A 21,153-nucleotide genomic window follows, 5' to 3' on the forward strand; every position below is an offset into this window, starting at 1 on the left:
ATTATTATTGTTTGATACCTGTCAAAGGTATGATTGTTGAATATGGTATGGTTTCTGGTTTCAGGAACTGGCAGCAACGCCTGTTACATGGAGGAGATGAGGAACATTGAGGTGGTGGAGGGGGATGTGGGGAGGATGTGTGTCAACATGGAGTGGGGCGCCTTCGGGGATAATGGGTGCCTGGATGATATCAGGACAGAATATGACAGAGCTGTGGATGACTTTTCACTCAACCTTGGAAAACAGAGGTGATTGGGCTGCTCTCTCGCCCAATCGAAATTACTTCACTTCGGCTAACTTTTATTGATATTTGATATGGAATAGTGTCGTTATTAGTTATTACATATACCTAAATGATCGTGGTTCTTTTTCATCTCAGGTATGAGAAGATGTGCAGCGGTATGTATCTCGGAGAGATTGTGCGAAACATCCTGATCGACTTGACGAAGCGTGGCTTTCTCTTCAGAGGGCAGATATCAGAGACTCTGAAGACCAGAGGCATTTTCGAAACTAAGTTCCTCTCCCAGATTGAAAGGTTGGTAGACATTTTGAATCTGCGATTGAAATGGTAACTGACTGAGTCATCATAACTTCCTTTTGTTGTGCAATGGCCTCAACAAAATGTCCTCTTACCCTCAGTGACCGGTTGGCGCTACTGCAGGTGAGGTCCATCCTGCAGCAGCTAGGTCTGGACAGCACATGTGATGACAGTATCATCGTCAAGGAGGTGTGTGGTACAGTGTCCCGCCGGGCGGCTCAGCTCTGTGGAGCCGGAATGGCTGCCGTTGTCGACAAAATCCGAGAGAACCGTGGGCTGAACCAAATGGACATCACCGTTGGGGTGGACGGAACACTCTACAAGCTACATCCACAGTGAGTAGTAATGATGTGATTGCAATTGGTTGAAATGACATATATCACAGTCATTAACTGTGTGTTTCAAGTTGACAATGACGTTATGATGAATGTTGAGTATGGGCCAGGAATGGTTGTGTAGTTTATTGCAGTTATAAAATAAAATATCTATTCTCTTTGATCAAGTCCTACATCTGAATGGCTTCATTGATTTACATTTTCAGTGTAACAATAGCATGAACAAAGTCAAGTGTGTAAGTGAAACTATCCATGTCTTTTTCTATCCCTTCACAGCTTCTCAGGGATCATGCATCAGACAGTGAAAGAGTTGGCCCCTAAGTGCAACGTCAACTTCCTTCTCTCTGAGGACGGGAGTGGCAAGGGTGCAGCCCTCATCACTGCTGTGGGCTGTCGCATGCGTGAGCAGAAGGAGCAGAAGAGCTGAGTGTGTTTGGCTTAACCCCCTCTCCACTCCTCTTCCTCCTCCTCTTCTTTCTCTCCTTATAGTAGCATACCACTCTAGCAAGAACACTTACAGTATTTTCCACTTAACCACTCTGCTTCAGAAACCAACCATTGTTCGTCTGTGGTGGGCAGATCTCAAGGGCACCAATGACAGAACATTTACATGCTTTAAACAATTTCACTTCTTCACCTGCTATTACCAGCCGTTTGGTCTTTGTGTTGATCTGCTATTCCGTATGCAAGGAACTGGGCTCTTTGTTTGATTTCATCTTATTTGTGTTATAACACTGCTTTGGGCATTTGGGTATATGTATAATAGGAAATCTTTCGGCTTTGAATGTTGTACCTGTATACCTTGCTCAGGTATATAAATGTAAATGTTATTTATTTGATTTTTGTATTGGGTGGATGTTTTGACATAATGAGTTGTAAGGGAGAATCATTGCAAGGTTAGAAGGTATCTTGTGAAATCTGGTTTTTATTTTTAACTTGGCATTCTTCTTTAAGTGTTTCAAAGATATCAAATGTCACCCTTTTTTGTATTTGCTTGATAGAATTTCTAGGGTTGTTATGAATGAACCATTCTTCCTTGACCTTTGAGTATCTTTTCATTGCTCAAGGGCAGGCTGCTCACAAGCTCATTCAAAAGTAAATGCAGCCACGCTGTAGGATGCTTTCTCAATGCATTGCTTTGGCAGTCTTTGTGAAACCTCAGGCTGAGTCATGTTAAGGGCCAGATTCAATCAGAGCCTGCTGAAAATCAGATATCTAAAGCAACTGTATCAATATAACTGGCTTTTGTGAATAAGATAATGACTTGAATTCCAGCAGTGCACAATGTACAAAAGAAGACATTTATAACAGAATGAATGGAGCAAGATGTGTGTGAGCATATGTTTGTATACTGCAGTTGAATGTTCAACCTTACTGTAAGAAAAAAAATTGCTATAAGATTATAGAATAAATGCTTATCTTATTTAGTGTCAGAAACCTAGAATACAATTATTTTGTACAATCAGAGATACACAAAACTGGTAAAAAGGATGCATTGGGATTCAATTACATTTATTTTGATGTGCAACCAAATATAAAGTTGTTAGTCATCAGATAAAGACCTATTGTAAATAGCTTTTCAATAAAGGTCCACTTCCATTCTGAGGTTTTGTTCATGAAATGTTCCAGTGATAGTACAGTACATTAATAATATAGTATAAATTAAACAGTTAAGCCCCTGGACAAAGACGCTATGTTAGCAGCAAGATTGTATGTTATTTTGTGAAATCATTTCACCTACAATACTGTATGTCTGCACAGTCATGCAAAGCTACATATGTTTTTCATTTCAGTTATGGTAATGTTAAAATAACATTCTGCACATGAACACAATGTTTTATGAAGAAATAACTTTAACAGGAACTTGCCCTCATAAAGTAATTTATGAAATACACTGGCATTATGCAATTATCTTGAGATGGAAAGTCATCCGACCTGAGTTGTCTACACTGTTATCAACATAGCCGTAATGAATTTCCAAAGTAGCCAGCACCAGCATATTACAATAATGCACAGCGTAACATTTTACAATACTTTAAATGTATCAATTCCTCAGTGGAGTGACTTTTCTATGCTACACTATATCAATATCAACTTTACAAAATACAACAATATTACAATAAGCATGACCTACATCATGTGACACCATAGGTAGCAAAAAAATGTAGTGAGATATAACTTTGACAATTTCATTTTTTGAGCACATCACAAGTCACAACATGAAAAAGAGTAGTCTAGGGCACAAAACAAAAATGAAATATGCACTGTGATATTTAACAAAGGCAACAGTTACCGCACATTACATTATCCTTTTTAAATTCACATGATTTGTTTTTGACTGTTTTCGTGTTCTAAACAATGTGTTGATAGTCTTTTTTCTGATTTCAGAGAACCATTGAATAATGTATACGGCTATTGTACTCCAATACTATTTTAATTGGACCATCTTGCACTGGCAAACACTTGTTAAAGATTATTTTCCACATTTTACACCATAGCTGCCAACATGTGCACTATGGGACACTACAGCTATCCCATATACAGTACTAGTCAAAGGTTTGGACACACCTACTCATTCTAGCATTGAGAGAATGCCAAGTGTTCAAAGCTGTCATCAAGGCAAAGGGTGACTACTTTGAAGAATCTCAAATATAAAATATATATTGTACCACTTTTTTGGTTACTACATGATTCCATGTGTGTTATTTCATAGTTGTGATGTCTTAACTATTATTCTACAATGTAGAAAATAGTAAAAATAAAGGAAACCCCTTGAATGAGTAGGTGTATCAACTTTTGAATGGTACTTTAACTCTTTCAACTCTTTTTAACTCTTTTAATCCCCTTGCCACAAAACTATTAAAAGGTTGCCTATTACAAGTCAAGTTCCGTTGTGTATGGATTTTGGTAACAGTTCTATTACTGTAGAAAAGATTGCAATATATTCTACTAGAGAACTAGGACTACAGTGGTAACATATTTCAGAGGTGAGCTGAAAAATAATCTGTGTAGTTTAAATATCACATAGAATTTGTGTACTATTAATAAAGTGTGTTAATTTATCAGTCTCTTATCAGTTACTTTATATTTCAGCAAATATTTACAAGTGGGTTCACTTGCATGTTTCACAATCTGGTCTACAAAGCCAGGTAACACACAACATATACCAATATTATGCTAAAACAACACAAATAATATCACTACCTAAACACAGCAACATATAAGGCCTGGTGCTAATGCCATGGGAGTTCTCCTTCCCATTCTCCTGGAACCCATTCTCCTCCTGGATTAACAGTCATCTGTGAGGTATTTGGCGTGACTGAGTGACTGTACACAATCATAACATGATTTGTTTCACTTGACCTCTCCTAGCAACTGTCATCATGAGCTTGAGCATGTCCTCGTGTCCTTAGCATTTCATGAGCTTGACTGTGGTGTGGTCATCATGTTGGGTGGAGTTATGGCGGACCACAGTGCCCTTGGTGTTCTCAGTGCGATAGCTGCGTGTCATCCTGAAGGTCTGTGTGTGCTGCAATTCCATCTTGTCTTCCTCTGACACCTTTATGAAGGGTAACCAGCTGAAAGCGTGACGGAACCCCGAGCGGAATCTAGAAAAAGAGATGCCAAAGGGAATATCAGCAAGGTCACCAAGTTAGCCAGCTTACATTGATAAACATTCCGAAATTAACTATTGCTTTATTGCTTCATTAATAAAGTTCAACCTAAAAAGGTGGGTTGTAGGTTGTTGAATCAATAATATCATGCAACTGCCACAATATGAGTTTAGTGATGTCCCTCTGGGTTTACCTTTGGTTGAGGCAGCAGTAGATGATGGGGTTGTATATGGTGGAGCTCATGGCCAGCCAGAAGATGGCCAGGTATACCTGCTGGATATACGTTTGCATGTAGATTTCCTTGTTGAAGCTGCCCAGGATGAAGTAGATGTGGTAGGGCAGCCAGCACAGGGCGAAGGTCATCACCACCACTATCATCATTTTCACCACCTACATGGAGCACAAAACATCACAACTCACTGAGACAGCCGAGCATCTCTGATGCCATGGCAACTATATGCACCAGACCTGGGTCTAAGCACTTGCTTTAGTGCAGCTCAAGCATATGAAGCGTTTGTTTTTGGTATGTATTTGTAATGGCCATACTGGTGGAACACTGGACACAATGCTTTCAGTAAATAGAGATACACATTAAAAAAGCAGGTTCTTATAAACTGTTCAGTCAAGGCTTTGCATTAATATGACATAGCTGACCTTGCGTTTGGCCTGGATCTGATTCTGGTAGTGATCTGAGGCTTCCCCTGGTATCTCACTGCCCCACAGTGTCTGACCAATAAGGCTGTAGGTGATCAACATCACCAGCAGGGGGAGCAGGTAGATCAGTATGATCATAGCTATCTGGTATCTGTGAGACAGTAGGACATTGTTCAGACTCAAGTATTCCAGACAGAATGATGTGATAATGTGTGCTTGGGCTTCGAACATGACATAACATTCATTTCTAACCATGAAAAAAAGAAGACACTTTGATCTATGTTGTCATTATAGCAACTACATCTAGACAGACACACTACTGGAAAAGGTATTGTGGGTGTCTCACGTGAGATGGTGTTTCCCACCATAGTCATCAGGCCAGTTGACCATGCAGATGGTCCGTGGTGGATAATGCTGGGTGACAGAGTAGTAGCACTGGGGGAAAGCCAGGGAGAATGCCACCGCCCAGATGAGGCCAATCACAATCTTGGTGGATGTGGAGGACAACCTTGGTTTCAAAGGGTAAATTATGGCCATGTATCTGTGGAAGAGAAACAAGCAAAAATCAGATACAGACAGAGATGTATAACAGTACATGTCATTGGCTGCTTAGAGTGCTGAAGACTGAAATGTTCTGAAAACCATGGTGATGCTCACTCATCACAATCTCACGGTCATGATAAGTAAATAGTAGTGCACTTTGCCGATAATCATTCTGTAATATACGAGTAACTTTTGTTCATCAGAGCTTTGAAAACAGCAATGTCTACAATACAGCGGATATATCGAATTTAATACAAAAAGGATGTGGTGCAGCAGGCAGAGTTATCCAGTTGTTAAAATGGAATATCTCATTGAATAGCATGCATATCATCGAAACACACACGCTGAGAGAGAGATGTAGAAAGGTTCATAGATTAAATGGGAATGTAACTAGGGCTCTATTAAATCCGCATCGCAGAAGTTCAGCTTTACAGCGTGATTGAAATTGAAAAGGCAATGTTCCCGCTTTAGCGGAGACTGCATTCACCGTAAACGCTGCATATGTTGGCTCGATCGTAAATTACCTTTACATTACTATCGCGGAACCCGTAACGCTTCACAGATAAACAGTAGGCTAAGGGCTCTATTCTATAGCTCCATAGGGATATACAGAATAATATACGAAATGTCCTTATATCAACAGAATAGGTGGATTTAGGAACGCTAGCGCGCTCTTTTACCCGCACAGAAACTGACAGACTTCACAGTGCATGTCTGTCACACACCCAGACAAAAACCTTTTGAAGGGATACATTAAAAAATACGTTGTAAGCGAATTCAATAATATAAGAATTACAATCTATTGCACCATTAGGATGTACAGTGCCTAGTAAGCTATATTTAAAGAAATTCCCCATGGTTTGAGTGAACATTTTTACTTTTGATGTCCCTGAACAATTGTGTGTTCTCTACAGACTAGAGTATGCAGGCTATATCACATAATAGGAAGAAGGCTAGTTGTATGTTCTTACCTGTCAACCGCAATAGCTGCCATAGAGTAAATGCTTGAAAACATGGCTGTGATGGGATAGAAGTTCTGAAACCTACAATATCCCAACCCGAAGTACCAGTCGTTGTGTATAGCATAAACAAAATTGAAGACAGTGTTAAAAGTAGCCATCGAAACGTCTGAGAATGCAAGATTTACTATAAAATAGTTAGTCACTGTCCTCATTCTTTTGTGCGCCAAAATTATCCAAATTACAGTGACATTTCCTGTGACAGACACAATCACTATCAGTGAATAAGCAATTGCCCACAGTGCCACTTGCCAATCCGGCTGTTCAAAACGATTGATGATCGTCTCGTTTCCATAATCCTGAAAATATATGGTTGTTGAGAGGTTGAGCGGTTTCGAAGTTGTATCCATCTCTACCTCAAATTGCACAAAATAATTTTGGAAACAGCATTGGACAATTAATAATTAGTTCAGATGTCATCCTCGAGCACATTGTCCTCTCCTTGAACAAAAACTACCCATTTCAGAAGCATTAAGATTTTGTTAAATCAGAGGACCCTCTCCAGCTATCTTCTGAGTAACGGTAGCCCCGGCTGAAGTGGGCTCCATCCAACCTCTGGAGCCTTGCCAGTGGCGCGTGCGTAAAACTGAGCTGCTAGCAGTGGTTGGAGTGCTACGGTTTTGAAATGTGCGCAAGAGCCTACTAAAGTGTAGGGTTTGAGATTTCAGTATGATATAACATCTGCGAAAGTACAGGTGCACACTTTCAACAATAACATCTGATTTTAGAAGTGGTGTCAATAACAAATAGCAAATATGGCCGCATGCAGCGGACTTCCAGAAACCTGCAGAACACAATGAAGCAAAGCAGGCACACACATAAGAGCAGGTTTGTGGAGTAACTGATTACATGTTATCAGTTACATGTAATATGATTACAAAAAACAGCAACTAATCTACTACATTGCCAGGAAAAAAAATCATTGTAAACAGATTACTAATAGTTTAGAAAAACTAGATGATTCATTCTTGGATTACTTGTAAATTTAGAAATTATGTTTGCTGAAAAAAATACATTAATGACACCTTTCTATTTTCTCAATGATATTCAATTCACCATTAAAAAAAGGCACAAGTTTAAGTTTGTTCCACCAGAGTGAGTCTGACCACACTCCTTTGTGTCTTCTTCTGGGCTCCCGAGTGTGTCAGCGGTCTAAAGCACTGCATCTCACTGCTAGAGATGTCACTACAGACCGCGGTTCAATTCCAGGATGTATCACAACCGGACGTGATTGAGAGTCCCATGGCGCAATTGGCCCAGCGTCGTTTGGCCAGGGTAGGCCTTCATTGTAAATAAGAATTTGTTCATATCTGACTTGCCTAGTTAAAAAAGGTTAAAAAAAAAAATAATAATGCCTCTTAAGGGGTTAGTCATCCAAAAGTAAGTGAAATTAATCAGGTTACCTTACTGAGTTTGGGTAATCCAAAGTTTCCTTACTTATTACAATTTTGGATGGGCAACTAGTAACTCTAACAGATGAAATGTACAAATCAAAATGTATTGGTCTCTACATAGATTTGCATATGTTATCACAGGTGCAGTGAAATGCTTGTGTTGCTATCTCCAACAGTGCTGCAATACCTAGCAATACTTTTTTTTTTTTAAATACACCATTTGTTTAAAAAAAAAATATGTATTATATAGGATGAGCCATGACTAGAATACAGTATATACATATAAAGTGGGTGAAACAGTATGTAAACATTATTAAATTGACCAGGGCAGGGTACTGATGATTGTTTAACAGTCTGATGGGCTGGAGATGGAAGTTGTTTCTCATTCTTATGGTCCCATCTTTGATGCACCTTCTAGGTGGGTGAACAGGCCGTGGCTCAGGTGGCTGACATCCTTGATGATCTTATCCTTCCTGTGACAACCCTGGATATGAGTTAGTGAGTTAGTTAATCACTAAGGCCCGAGGGGGTGTGGTATATGTCCAACATACGACGGCCAAGGGAGTTGCATCATGCATAAGAACTGCCCTTAGCCATGGTAAATTGGCAATATACCACAAACCACCAGCGGTGCCTTGTTGCTATCATAAAGTGGCTACCAATGTAATTGGAGAAGTAAAAATACATGTTTTGTCATACCTGTGGTGTATGGTCTGATACAGTATACCACAGCTGTCAGCCAATCAGTATTCAGGGCTCGAATGACCCAGTTTATAATTTATATTGGTCATATACCACACTCCCTTGGGCCTTATTGCTTAAGTGTTTTATATAGAGGATGGAGAAATTGCATCAGTCTACAATGGGCTCTTTCAGGAAAATGGCTCCATATAGCTGATAGGGGTCAAGAGGTTTAACCACAATGATGCCATGCGACCAAATATCAACACGCCCATGGGCTAATATTGCACTATTGATGTACCAACTTGTCCATTGCAAATTGGACACTTAGTGATTTATTGCATTAGTGTAGCATTGATTGATATTAGAATATAAAAGTGTGAGAATTAGTACTATGGCCCAGTTGTTTTCAAAAGCTGAACATGATATCTGCATGCAGAGCAATGTCTACAATACAGCTGTATTTTCTTTACTCATTAAGATATCGAATTGAATACAAAAAGGATGTGGTGCAGCTTTAGGGTGATGATGATTCTATATATATATATCTATAGATAGATAGATAGATAGATAGATAGAGAGAGAGAGAGAAAGAGAGAGAGGGAGAGAGGGAGAGGGAGAGGGAGAGGGGGATATGAGAGAGAGAGAGAGAGAGAGAGAGAGATATGTAGAAAGGTTCAGAGTCCATCACACAGGCAACCACTCCCCAATGATTCAGGCTCAACATACCAGATATGTGCCATTCTATTTCAAGTGGCCTACCACAAGAAAACAACATCATACAGTATGTGGCAAGAAAAGGTTGAATGAATGCTTCTTTCAACTTACTGTCTAAAATCAACAATATTAAATCCACTGTCTGGGTACCATCCAGGTACTCTCCCCACCTGAGACAAATACCAGCAAGCCAAATTAATCAAAATAGATTTGTAATGAATCTGCAGACAGGCAAAACATAAGGTTAGAATTGTTGAAATGTTCCATTGGTTCAGTAAAGACATCTTTCAGAGTACCTGGGCTAAAATCAATCAAAATTCCGTAGATATTGTTTAGCCACATTGTGAAAAAAAATGTTTGTCTTTGAAACGTAACTCTGCTGACATAATATTGAAAAAAAGGCAGTACCTTTGTGCATGAAGTTTTATGTTTTGATTTCAAAATTCATAATAGAATCTAATGTTGCTACATTTTACATGGCCTACCCTACCACATTTGAGAGTACCCTATAGACAATCTTACAAATAACCACATCAATGATTGTCTATTCCTCAAAATATAGGGTAAACAAGAAAACAAGGGAAGCAAGAATAACATTGGTATAGGCCTATATCAAAACCAGGTGTTGTATACAGTGTACCCTACATGTCCATATACATTAATTATAAAATATTACCAGTAAATATGTTTGGTCTGTAATGTCAGATTTGTTCATGGTGTAGCCTACGATTGCTTTTTGAATGTACCTTGTTTTAATGTGGATGCTTTCATTTCTAAATGGTAAAACATGTATGAAAATACACTCAAATAAAAAAAAGGTGACATTCTGTACTGTTGCCTCATATAAAACAATTTCTCAAATCCAAAATGCTGGAATATGGAGACAAATGTACAGTTTTAGCTTCACTGTCCAAATAAATACGTAGGCTATAACTCATTATGCCTGTATATGTGCATTTGATTTATGCATTGAATTTCTTCCAACAGTGAAACCAAAATAAAACTGAATTGATTGCCTTACTGAAATAGAGGAACAATCAGGAAACGCTAAAAATGTAACTTATGAAGTAAGCAAGCCTACCAAAACCAGAAGCCACAGTGGCATAAATGCGCCATTCATTCCTCGCAGTGTCCTAATTGGGGCGTCTATCTATTCAGTCAAATAACTGATCAGACAGCACGAGGCGACGCGGTACAGAGTTCAAAGTGTGGGGGACGAGAAACAGGAAGTCCATCGTTCAGGATCAAACATGTCCAATGATGTTAGATATTGCGAGAGGTTCTCCTACGTTTTTCTGAAGTTTACCGTCATTGTATATGCCACTATCTTCTGGGTGAGTAGCCTATGCTTTAATATCCCCGTATCGCCAAATAGATAACCAAGGCAGACTCGATGCAAATAACACACGGCGGATGAACAGACTCGCGCATTCCGGTAATTATCCCTTTCTGGTGTTTGTGACAAAAGGGTAATGCGTAAATAGTGTAGCCTATTAGGATTTTTGATACGTTCTATAGAATCGACAGTTGCCAGATCGTGTAGCCTATAGATGGTGTATTTGGGGCTGGTGGTGGTTTGATAGGCATGGGTACGTATTTGCTACATTGTTTACGTTTTTGCTGGTGGCTCACTCCTGAGTCCGATGGAATTCACATTTTACAGTGTGTGGCTTGGAAGGGCATCTGACAGTATAAGTGCTAATAAATGTCATGTCTGGATAATTAAACGACGTGTGAGAGGACCCAACAAATACGACCCCATTGTGGGCAGGGGTGTGGATATAACTTTATAGTTATTTTTGTGCAACTGTTACTGTTTAACTGTTCTATTGTGATGTCAACTTATTTTGTACACCCAATGATAGTCTGTAAACCTACTTTAGATAAGTGTATGTGACGAAGTTTCTCAGGTAAAACATACACACTGTACAAAACCATTTGGAAAGAACAGGTGTTCCTTAAACTGACAAGGGCTTCGTATCAAACTCATAAGACACACCCTCATTCACTTACCCTCTCCTTATGCCCTTGTGGGAATCCCTGCGGCCATATTTGTCGTTAGTCCAAATGATTAGCCAAGCAAGGGAAGTTTGCGATGTAAGCCCCTCAGCCCTCGTTTTTAATGGAGTTTGGAGTGTACAATTATTTTCACTTCAGGGCCTGAAATGCCCCATAATTCAATTTGTGATGTCTGCTTGCTATCATACAGTAGGTGTATATTAATAATGTATATAGTTAATAAGTAGACATGCAGTCATTGACTGTAGCAGATGTAAAGCACCCACAAGCTACCTACCGGTGGCTGAAAACATAATTGTCTAGTGACTAATGTCCAGATAAGGCCAGTTCATTTTTAAATGAATTCCTCCTCCCTTGCCCTGCAAGTGTAAACTCATCAGATGTCATCAGAAGTGTCCACTTAACCTGAGGGGAGAGGGTTTGTCTGTTAAGTGTTTGGAATGCAGCCCAGATGAAAGATATGAGCCCTTAATGATGTCACCTGTTAAATCCACTTCAATCAGTGTAAAAAAAGGGGAGGAGATAGGTCACAGAATGATTTTCAATCCTTGAGACATGGATTGTGTATGTGTGCCATTCAGAGAAAAAAATGTAAGTGCCTTTTGAATGGGCTACGGTAATAGGTGCCAGGCGCACCGGTTTGAGTGTGTCAAGAACTTCAACGCTGCTGGGTTTTTCACACTCAACAGTTTCCCATGTGTATCAACAATGGACCACTACCCAAAGGACTTTCAGTCAACTTGATGCAACTGTGGGCAGCATTGGAGTCAACATGGGCAGCATCCCTGTGGAACGCTTTTGACACCTTGTTGAGTCCATGCCCTGAAGAGTTGAGGCTGTTCTGAAGGTGAAAGGGGGTGCAACTCCGTATTAGGAATGTTTTTCTATTGTACGTATAATAGTAATAGTGATGGGAAGTTCAGCACTTTTTACTGACTCGTTCAGTCAAAATAACAACTTTCAGCTTATTTTGTTCATTTGAATCAGTAATGCCCAGAGCACGTAGGCACTACAGGCAAACGACGAACTGAAAACTCAAAATAGCCTTGATTCTACAAAACTCTCATTCATTTGTCGTTCACCATAACAGGCTTGTTGGAGCTGTCAGCTGGACTGAGGCTTGTAAAAATGTATGACCATTTGTTGATTTATGGGTATACAAATAAGATGAATTCTTGGTAGCCTAAATTTGAAACAACCTCTAGGTGTGGCCGCAACCGGATTAGATTGTGAACGACTCTTGGCGGAATGCATCAATTGACTGCCATGAGGGTGAAGCACAATATCGTTTGCGAACTGCAGCACGCCAAATTATTTGTTCTGGAATTCGAGTTTGTTGATTAGAGGCTGTGTATGTTTTGGTTCTGCAAAGCTGTGTCCATAACATTCAATAATTAATGTATTGCATTCATTCTTGCTCCATGTGATCAATTATCAGTTCTAAACATGTTTTTTTCTCTCTTCTCTATGCTGCCTACAGCATGATCCAATTTGCCTGAGCGCATATACAGTGTATGACTGACAGTGGTTGGTTGGAGCACGTCACCGGAGGGGCGCATATTAATTCTGCTGTAGTATTCATTGCTGCCAGCAGGTCAAACAAAATAATAAAATTAATGAGTCACTCAGAAAAAACTAACCACATGACTCTCAAGTCAGTAAAAGCAGTTGTTCAAAACAAACAAATTGTTCACGAACTGCAGATCACTAGATGGCAACAACTTTGTCTTTGATACAATTGTAACAGGCAGCCGATCCAAAGGGGTAGGCTTATTTCAGGCGACGTGAGAGCTGCCCTTGGGGCCACCAATGTAGAGCTGCTGAGCAAGAGTGCATCGGCCCAATGTGGGCAGCCAACATGAGGCCAATGTTTTAACCCGCATTGGGCCCACATCGTGCCAATGTGAGTAGGTTTGCTGGGAAAAGATGGGCTTATTTCAGGCAAAGTGAGGGCTTCCCTCACCAGATATGGGCTGTCAACATTTGGCCAATACCTTTGGGGCCAATGTGGAGCCGATGGGCCAATGCGCCTTTGCTCTGTGGGCAGCCTATTTGGAGCCAATGTTTTAGCCCGCATTTACCCCACATTGTGCCAATGTGGACATGTTTGCTGGAGAGTTATAGCGTAGAAGTTCTGTTTCAATTATTTGTTTCGACATCTCAGTGCGATTCACAGAATCTTGGAGATGCTCGAAGAACCAATCACACACGTCTGTCAGAGGCAGACCGGTCGAGTGGCTAATGAGGTGAGCCTCTCGCCTCATACTAAAGAGCCACTCGCCTGTCATTCTCAGCTCTCCTCAGCATGACTTGATTTGTTTTCTGGTTCAACTGTTCACAGGTGTTCCACAAGGTTATGCCACCGAGCGCAGGTTTCTCAGCTTACGTCTTGTTGGGTGACTTTACCGAAAGGAACGTTTTTGCTTTGGCTAATTAGCGGTTTCTTCCCTTTTGTCTCCTGTGGTAGCTAGCTTCACACAGCTATCTACTAAGCCTTTTTTAGCTTAGCTACAAGGTTAAGTTAACCTGGCTAGCTATCCTACCAACTATCTTTTCTACCTGGAAAGGTAGAATTACTAGCTCACTCTCTTGTTTAGGTCAACTTACCAGCAACTTGCCACGTTGACTAGACCGACCGTCCTAGCTTCACTACTTATCAGTCGGGAGCCACACTTTTGTTCGTCCCAAGACCAACATAGCCAAAGAAAGTTAGCCCTAACATTGTGCTAACTAGCTAGGCTACTAACCCACGAAGCAAACTCTAGCTATGTTCACATTGTTGAATGATTAGCTTCTCCGTCTAGCACTGTGCTAACATTCTACCGTCTAGACGTCACTGTGCATTCTTTGGTACATACTGTACTCTGTTGAGGCCTCTGAGGGTTGATGCGTTGAGACTACCTGGCTTCAGAGAGCATGTGTGATACAGGAATTGGCCAATTCCCGCTGTGAGATATCAAAACAAATAATTGAAAGAAATAAAGGTTACTTGCGTAACCCCGTTTCTCTGATATTATGAGTGAGATACCTCACCACATTCCCCTACTCGCCACATTGTGCGGAAGTTCAGCATCCTCGAGAATGACCAGGGGGCGGGCTCATCTCACTCGCCACTCGACCGGTCTCTGACAGACATGTGATTTGGTTCTTAGAGATTTTGTGAATCCCACTGTGATATTCATAATATCAGAGATCCGGGGTTACGCTAGTAACATTATGACAGGGTTCCCCAACTGGCGGGCTGGGTGCCTGCAAGCTGACTTCGGTCAACATCTGGACGGTGTTTCCTCTGACACATTGGTACAGCTGGTTTCCTGGTTAAGTGAGTAGTGTGTCAAGAACCAGTGTGGCTTGGCAGGGCTCTCGACTTTCACCTCACCTGAGTCCATAGGGGAGTTGCAGCGACATGACAAGACTGTAACTACCAATGGGAAGGCGTAACATTATATATATGTATGTATGTATGTATGTATGTATGTATGTATGTGTGTATATGTGTATGTATATATATTACGTCTTTGGAAAGTATTCAGACCCATTTTCCCAAATTGTTACGTTACAGCATTATTCTAAAATTGATTAAATTGAAAAGAAATTCTCAGCAATCAACACAATAGCCATAATGAAAAAAGCAAAGAGGTTTTTAGATTTTTTTTGCACATTTTGTAAACACAAACGGATACCTTATTTACATAAGTATGCATACCCTTTGCTATGAGACTTGAAATTAAGCTCAGGTGCATCCTGTTTCCACTGATCATCCTTGAGCTCTTTCTACTACTTGATTGTAGTCTACCTGTGGTAAATTCAATTGATTGGACATGATTTGGTAAGGCACACAACTGTCTATAAGGTCCCGCAATGCATGCCAGAGTAAAAAGCCATGAGGTCAATGGAATTGTCCGTTGAGCTCTGAGACAGGATTGTGTCGGCACAGATCTGGAGAAGGGTACCAAAAATGTCTGCAGCGTTAAAGGTCCCTAAGAGCACTGTGGCCTCCATCATTCTTGAATGTAAGAAGTTTGGAACCACCAAGACTCTTCCTAGAGCTGGCCACCTGGCCAAACTGAGCAATCGGAGGAGAAGGGCCTTTTTGTTAGGGAGGTGACGAGAAACCGATGGTCACTCTGACAGAGCTCCAGAGTTCCTTGGAGATGGTTGTCCTCCTGGAAGGATCTCTCATCTCTGCAGCACTCCACTAATCAGGCATTTATGGTAGAGTGACCAGACGGAAGCCACTCCTCAGTAAAGGGCACATGACAGCCGCTTGGAGTTTGCCAAAAAGCACCTAAAGACTCAGACCATGAGAAACCAAATTCTGATGAAACCAAGTTTGATGTCTTTGACCTGAATGCCAAGCGTCACATCTGGAGGAAACCTGGCACCATCCCTACAGGGAAGCATGGTGGTGGCAGCATCAAGCTGTGGGGATGTTTTTCAGCGGCGGGGACTGGGAGACTAGTCCGGATCGAGGGGAAAGATGAACAGAGAGATCCTTGATGAAAACCTGCTCAGGACCTCAGACCGGGGTGAAGGTTCACCTTCCAACAGGATGACGACCCTAGGCACACATCCAGGACAACGCAGGAGTTGCTTTGGGACAAGTCTCTGAATGTCCTTGAGTGTCCCAGCCAGAGCCTGAACTTGAACCCGATTGAAAATCTGAAAATAGCTGTGCAACAACACTCCCCAGCTATCCTGACAGGGCTTGAGAGGATCTGCAGAGAATAATGGGAGACTCTCCAAAAACAGGTGTGCCAAGCTTGTAGCGTCATACCCAAGAAGACTCAAGGTTGTAATCACTGCCATTTATTGTAATAATAAATTAGCATAGAATTCTTAGAAACCTGATTTTGCTTTGTCATTTATGGGGTATTATGATGAGAGGGGGAAATAAATCTATACATTTTAAAATAAAGCTGTAACCTAACAAAATGTGGAAAAAGTCAAGGGGTTTGAATACTTTCTGAAGGCACAGTCCAAACTTTTCACTGGTAATTAATTTTAGATTTGAGATACTTCATAGTCGTCACCCTTTGCCTTGATGACAGCTTTGCATACCTAAAGATGTTTTGAGGTGCTTCAGGGTCAACCCTGAAGAAGGCACTGCGTGCCGAAACGTTGGTTGGGAGCATATTTAGTTTGCGACTTTCTTTTTATACTGTTGCTCAGAGGGAAACATGAGGGACCACAGGGGTTTGGGAAATATTTTGGTAAAGGATTAGCTACATAACACATTCATAATGAGATGTTAACAGAAGTCAACAACCACAAGTGGATATTTGCCTGTTTTGCCGCTGTTAACATAAGCATGTACTGCTTATGAATGTGTGGGTCAAACGTGTTATGTAGTAGGTAGCCTACCCTTCAAGTGTAGCGTCACCAGTATTTTGATAGACTCGGAACTAGCTAATTTCTGTTTAGTACATGCTCTGCCCCTGTTAAAAACCTTTTTGAAATGTACCTGGGTATAGTAGGCCTACAGGATGGTTAGCTTACCTGTCAATCATCATAATTAGGGCGACCATCAAATCTTTGTTGTGGAGGATGGAGATTTAACCGGGATTAATGTTTCCGACAACAGGAAATTGTGGGAGCCAATGATTTACCACAGGTGCTGACTGAAACAACATTGAGGAATAGGACTCAGGGTTATAAGTGCCCACATTTTATTAGAATAATATACTTATTTTAAATGTCCTATCTTTTTCTCCCTCCACTATTTACTGTCAATTAAATGTAGCACCATCAGGGTGTAAACGAAGGTATGGTAGGCCCACTGTTTTCAACCTGTTTTTTTGTTTTTATTCACTGTCTCTGCGGAACTGAAACTTGCTGAGACTGCAAGCCAGGCGGGTATTCCTATATTTGTCGACTGCAACAGCTTTTGACATGTTAGCCTATTATCTGAGTGCATTTTGTTCTCTGGGAACCATTGTCACTTTGCCTCAAGTGTATGTTTTGCTATTTTCAACCTCTGCTTTCTTTCAATCAAGAAATACACTTTATGTTCTACTGATTAGACTGTCATGAAATATTGGTTCTCTTATCAATCTTGGTTCAGGAAGTCTTTACTCTGTCTTCAAGCAACTATCAAAGACTTTGCTGCTCAAACTTGGCAGGTTGTTCCAAGCCAACATCTCTTGTTACCAATCTCGGTTGATTGAAGACCGAGCAAACACTATCACAGGCTTTGCTATCACTGATACTTTTTTAGAGATTTTGGCTTGGAACAACCTGCCAAGTTTGAGCAGCAAAGTCTGTGATAGTTGCTAGAAGACAGAGTAAAGACTTTCTGAACCAAGATTGATAAGAGAACCAATATTTCATGACAGTCTAATCAGTAGAACATTAAAGTGTATTTCTTGATTGAAAGAAAGTGGAGTTTGTTGCCAAAGTTAAGCAAGTTGGTTGGAAATATTTGTGCTTTGTTTAACGGAATTACTCTGAGGGACTGTATTCAGTGATGGATTCACCCATTGTTTTGCTTTTGAGTATTTGGAAAATAGTTTTAAAGCATATTTCACGCATGAAGTTTTAACATCTCACTGTTTATGCATTTGCATTCCTATAGAGCTACCAACAAACTTATAAGTGTACTGGTCTCAGACTTACAGTTGAAGTTGGAAGTTTACATACACTTAGGTTGAAGTCATTAAAACATGTTTTTCAACCACTCCACAAATTTCTTGTTAAACTATAATTTTGGCAAGTTTCTACTTTGTGCATGACACAGGTAATTTTTCCAACAATTGTTTACAGACAGATTATTTCACTTAATTCACTGTGTCACAATTCCAGTGGGTCAGAAGTTTACACACACTAAGTTGACTGTGCCTTTAAACAGCTTGGAAAATTCCAGAAAATGATGTTATGGCTTTAGAAGCTTCTGATAGGCTAATTTACATTTTTAGTCAATTGGAGGTGTACCGGTGGATGTATTTCAAGGCCTACCTTCGAACTCAGTGCCTCTTTGCATACTCTTTGTCATACCGCTCAGGAAGGAGACACATTTAAGTCTCCTAGAGATGAACATACTCTGGTGCGAAAAGTGCAAATCAATCCCAGAACAACAGCAAAGGACCTTGTGAAGATGCTGGAGGAAACGGGTACAAAAGCCTGACTCAGTTACACCAGCTCTGTCAGGAGAACTGGGCCAAAATTCACCCAATTTATTGTGGGAAGCTTGTGGAAGGCTACCTGAAACATTTGACCCAAGTTAATCAATTTAAAGGCATTGCTACCAAATACTAATTGATTGTATGTAAACTTCTGACCCACTGGGAATGTGATGAAAGAAATAAAAGCTTTAAATCATTCTCTCTACTTTTATTCTGACATTTCACATTCTTAAAATAAAGTGGTGATCCTAACTGACCTAAAACAGGTATTTTTTACTAGGATTAAATGTCAGGAATTGTGAAACTGAGTTTAAATGTATTTGGCTAAAGTGTATGTAAACTTCTGACTTCAACTGTAAGTGAAGTGTCTCTCTACAAGCTCATAATGTTCTTGTACAGCAGGGCATTGTGTGCTTGTTAAGACCAGGAACAGCGGTGTTATGCTTCTCGCTGCTCCTTGACAAAAGAACATCCACCAGGGAACAGGCAGTCACATGTTAGAAGCCATCATTGTGAACATAAACAAAAGGCTGCATGTACCTCCCACATTGGTGAGAAAATAATCTGTTGGATTTCTGTCAGGTATGACTGTCCGCTGGCTAAGGTATTGGTTTATTCACAAGGCACCGGAGTGTGTGCACGAATAGTGGCAGGTAGGGTTGTACTGCATTTGTATAGACTTTATATTTTATTTTATTTTTATAGAAACATGCTGCAATCCAGCTTTATAAATTAAAAAAAGTTATATTCACTGTCATGGTATCTGCATCAACTTATTGGAAGCAGAAAACAAAGTCATTTGCCATAGGGAAGAATTGTGAAATAGAGTCAGACCACAAAATCAGTCTGAATGTGCACTACTTCAGGTTGTTGAGAATCTACAGAGTCATGTCAATGTGCTGGCCAGATCCTTGCAATGTCTGGATCCAATCAGCAATACCAGATAGGTGTTTGTTTATGGACTACGTGGTATTGTTTTAATAAAACAGACAGTATCTGCTGAACTACTGTACTTGAATATAGTCTTTTTTTAAATTAATTTGAAAATAGTCATCTGTATTTTACATGTGACCCCGAATACTGTATTAAATAAGCGAAAAGGTGAATTCCTTTTTATGCAGGTTTTTAATTTAAGGATTTGACATGCTTGTCTGATCCACATGTAATTTAACGGTACAGTACCGGCCACTGGTTGCAGTATACAACAATAAGTTACTGTATTTTTACTGCTGAATTTCCTGTAATTTTAAGATGCACTACCAAAACCTGATTGCAGTGAAAATACAGTAAATATACAACAAGTTACTGTATTTTAAGTTTATGGTGTTTATTGCTGTAAAATGACAGTATGCTGCTGAATTTTGATTACTTGGGACTCAACTTCACATGGAATTTAAACTCCCAGCATCTTGTTTTTCAGCAACCTGACTTTTCAAAGAACTCTATTTTAATATCATCCAACAAATTTAAACAGCTGCAGTTTGCTAAATGGTATTGGCACTTGGATGAGAACCCGGTGCTATGATCAGATGACCTGAAAAGAGCTCTTTGGCAACGCACACCAGTGGTGGGTTTGGTATCAAAATAAGGATGCCTACGCAGAAAATAACCCCATACATACTGTAAAGGTATCTTTGATATGGCGCTATTTTGCTTCCGCTGGTCCTGGGGGACCTTGTCAAGATCAACGCATCATAAACTTGACAGAGTACCAGGATGTTTTAGCCAAAAACCTGGTTGCCTCTACCAGGAAGCTGAAACTTGGCCACAAGTGGATCTTCCAGCAAGACAACAATCCCAACCACACATCAAAATATGAATTAACCATAAAATCTAAATTTTTGCAATGGTCATCTTGAATTAAACCCCATTGAAACTCTGTGGAAAAGATTCTGTATGGAAAAATGGTCCAAGATCCCTCCCAATCTCTTCTCCAATCTCATAAAACATTTTAGAAAAAGGCTCAGTGCCATTATCCTCGGAAGGTGAGGTATTAAAAACAGAGGAGACAATGATTTTAACCCATCTTTTAGAAAAATGTTTTAAATAACTTGTTATACTAATACAATTTCTCAGAGAAAGATATGTTTAACAGAACATCATTTAAAAAAATTGAGCATATAGCTCAGTATTTTAGTCTTTTTTTTTTTTTTTTTTTTTTTTTTTTTTGCTCATCTTTATCAAGGGTGCCAATATTTTTGGACTTGACTGTTTTTTGTAGATGAGTTTGCCTAGCAACCATCGCTCCCTCCATTTGGACTGGTATCAAGTGATCAAAAAGCCTTGTAATTTCCTGTGTAGGCCTACCGTATCAGTCACAGTTCAGAACACAGTGCCGCCTCATAGCTGCTTGGTGTCTCTTTTTTTTAATTACATATCCACCTGTGACATCAGAACAGTCTGTCACGATCTCAGAGCCAATTCTTTTTGCAATAAAAACCTCTGTCAGAGCTGTGCACAATAGGTTTCCTTGAACTACTCCCAAAGCCAGAAATCTCTGCATTGGTGTTTGAAGAGA

General features: G+C 40.1%; 3 protein-coding genes across 4 annotated transcripts in view; 2 read left to right on the forward strand and 1 right to left on the reverse strand.

Moving 5' to 3' along the window:
* Positions 1 to 3,940, forward strand: part of hk1 (hexokinase 1) — a 41,726-nt gene extending 37,786 nt beyond the window's left edge. Inside the window, exons 15-18 of the mRNA XM_021580980.3 lie at positions 65 to 248; positions 380 to 535; positions 640 to 873; positions 1,150 to 3,940. Coding sequence (XP_021436655.2) covers positions 65 to 248; positions 380 to 535; positions 640 to 873; positions 1,150 to 1,300 — 725 coding nt within the window. The 3' untranslated portion in view covers positions 1,301 to 3,940. The remainder of the gene's footprint in view (positions 1 to 64; positions 249 to 379; positions 536 to 639; positions 874 to 1,149) is intronic.
* Positions 2,369 to 11,585, reverse strand: tacr2 (tachykinin receptor 2). The gene is made up of 5 exons (XM_090217256.1): positions 11,509 to 11,585; positions 5,488 to 5,682; positions 5,142 to 5,292; positions 4,681 to 4,877; positions 2,369 to 4,481 (listed from the first exon to the last, which is right to left on the reverse strand). The coding sequence occupies exons 2-5, from the start codon at positions 5,676 to 5,678 to the stop codon at positions 4,283 to 4,285; spliced, it is 738 nt and encodes a 245-aa protein (XP_090073382.1). The 5' UTR covers positions 5,679 to 5,682; positions 11,509 to 11,585; the 3' UTR covers positions 2,369 to 4,282.
* The window catches only part of tspan15 (tetraspanin 15), a 45,164-nt gene continuing 34,525 nt past the window's right edge, over positions 10,515 to 21,153 (forward strand). Inside the window, exon 1 of one of the 2 annotated variants that reach the window (XM_021580984.3) lies at positions 10,515 to 10,829. In XM_021580984.3, the coding sequence (XP_021436659.2) occupies positions 10,746 to 10,829 (84 nt within the window). In that variant the 5' untranslated portion in view covers positions 10,515 to 10,745. Of the gene's footprint in view, positions 10,931 to 21,153 lie in introns of both variants that reach the window. The other variant, XM_090217255.1, reaches the window with a different exon arrangement.

Source organism: Oncorhynchus mykiss, chromosome 23 (genome assembly GCF_057628025.1).
Source record: "Oncorhynchus mykiss isolate SJ-2025 chromosome 23, ASM5762802v1, whole genome shotgun sequence".
Classification (NCBI taxonomy): domain Eukaryota; kingdom Metazoa; phylum Chordata; class Actinopteri; order Salmoniformes; family Salmonidae; genus Oncorhynchus; species Oncorhynchus mykiss.

Bases quoted from the DNA above. Each gene is read 5' to 3' on its own strand.
- tacr2 (XM_090217256.1), bottom strand. From the start codon at position 5,678: ATGGCCATAATTTACCCTTTGAAACCAAGGTTGTCCTCCACATCCACC. The intron at 4,878-5,141 runs GTCAGCTATGTC...TGCTCCATGTAG, and splicing joins AGATCCAGGCCAAACGCAAG to GTGGTGAAAATGATGATAGT. The intron at 4,482-4,680 runs GTAAACCCAGAG...CTCTTTTTCTAG, and splicing joins TACTGCTGCCTCAACCAAAG to ATTCCGCTCGGGGTTCCGTC.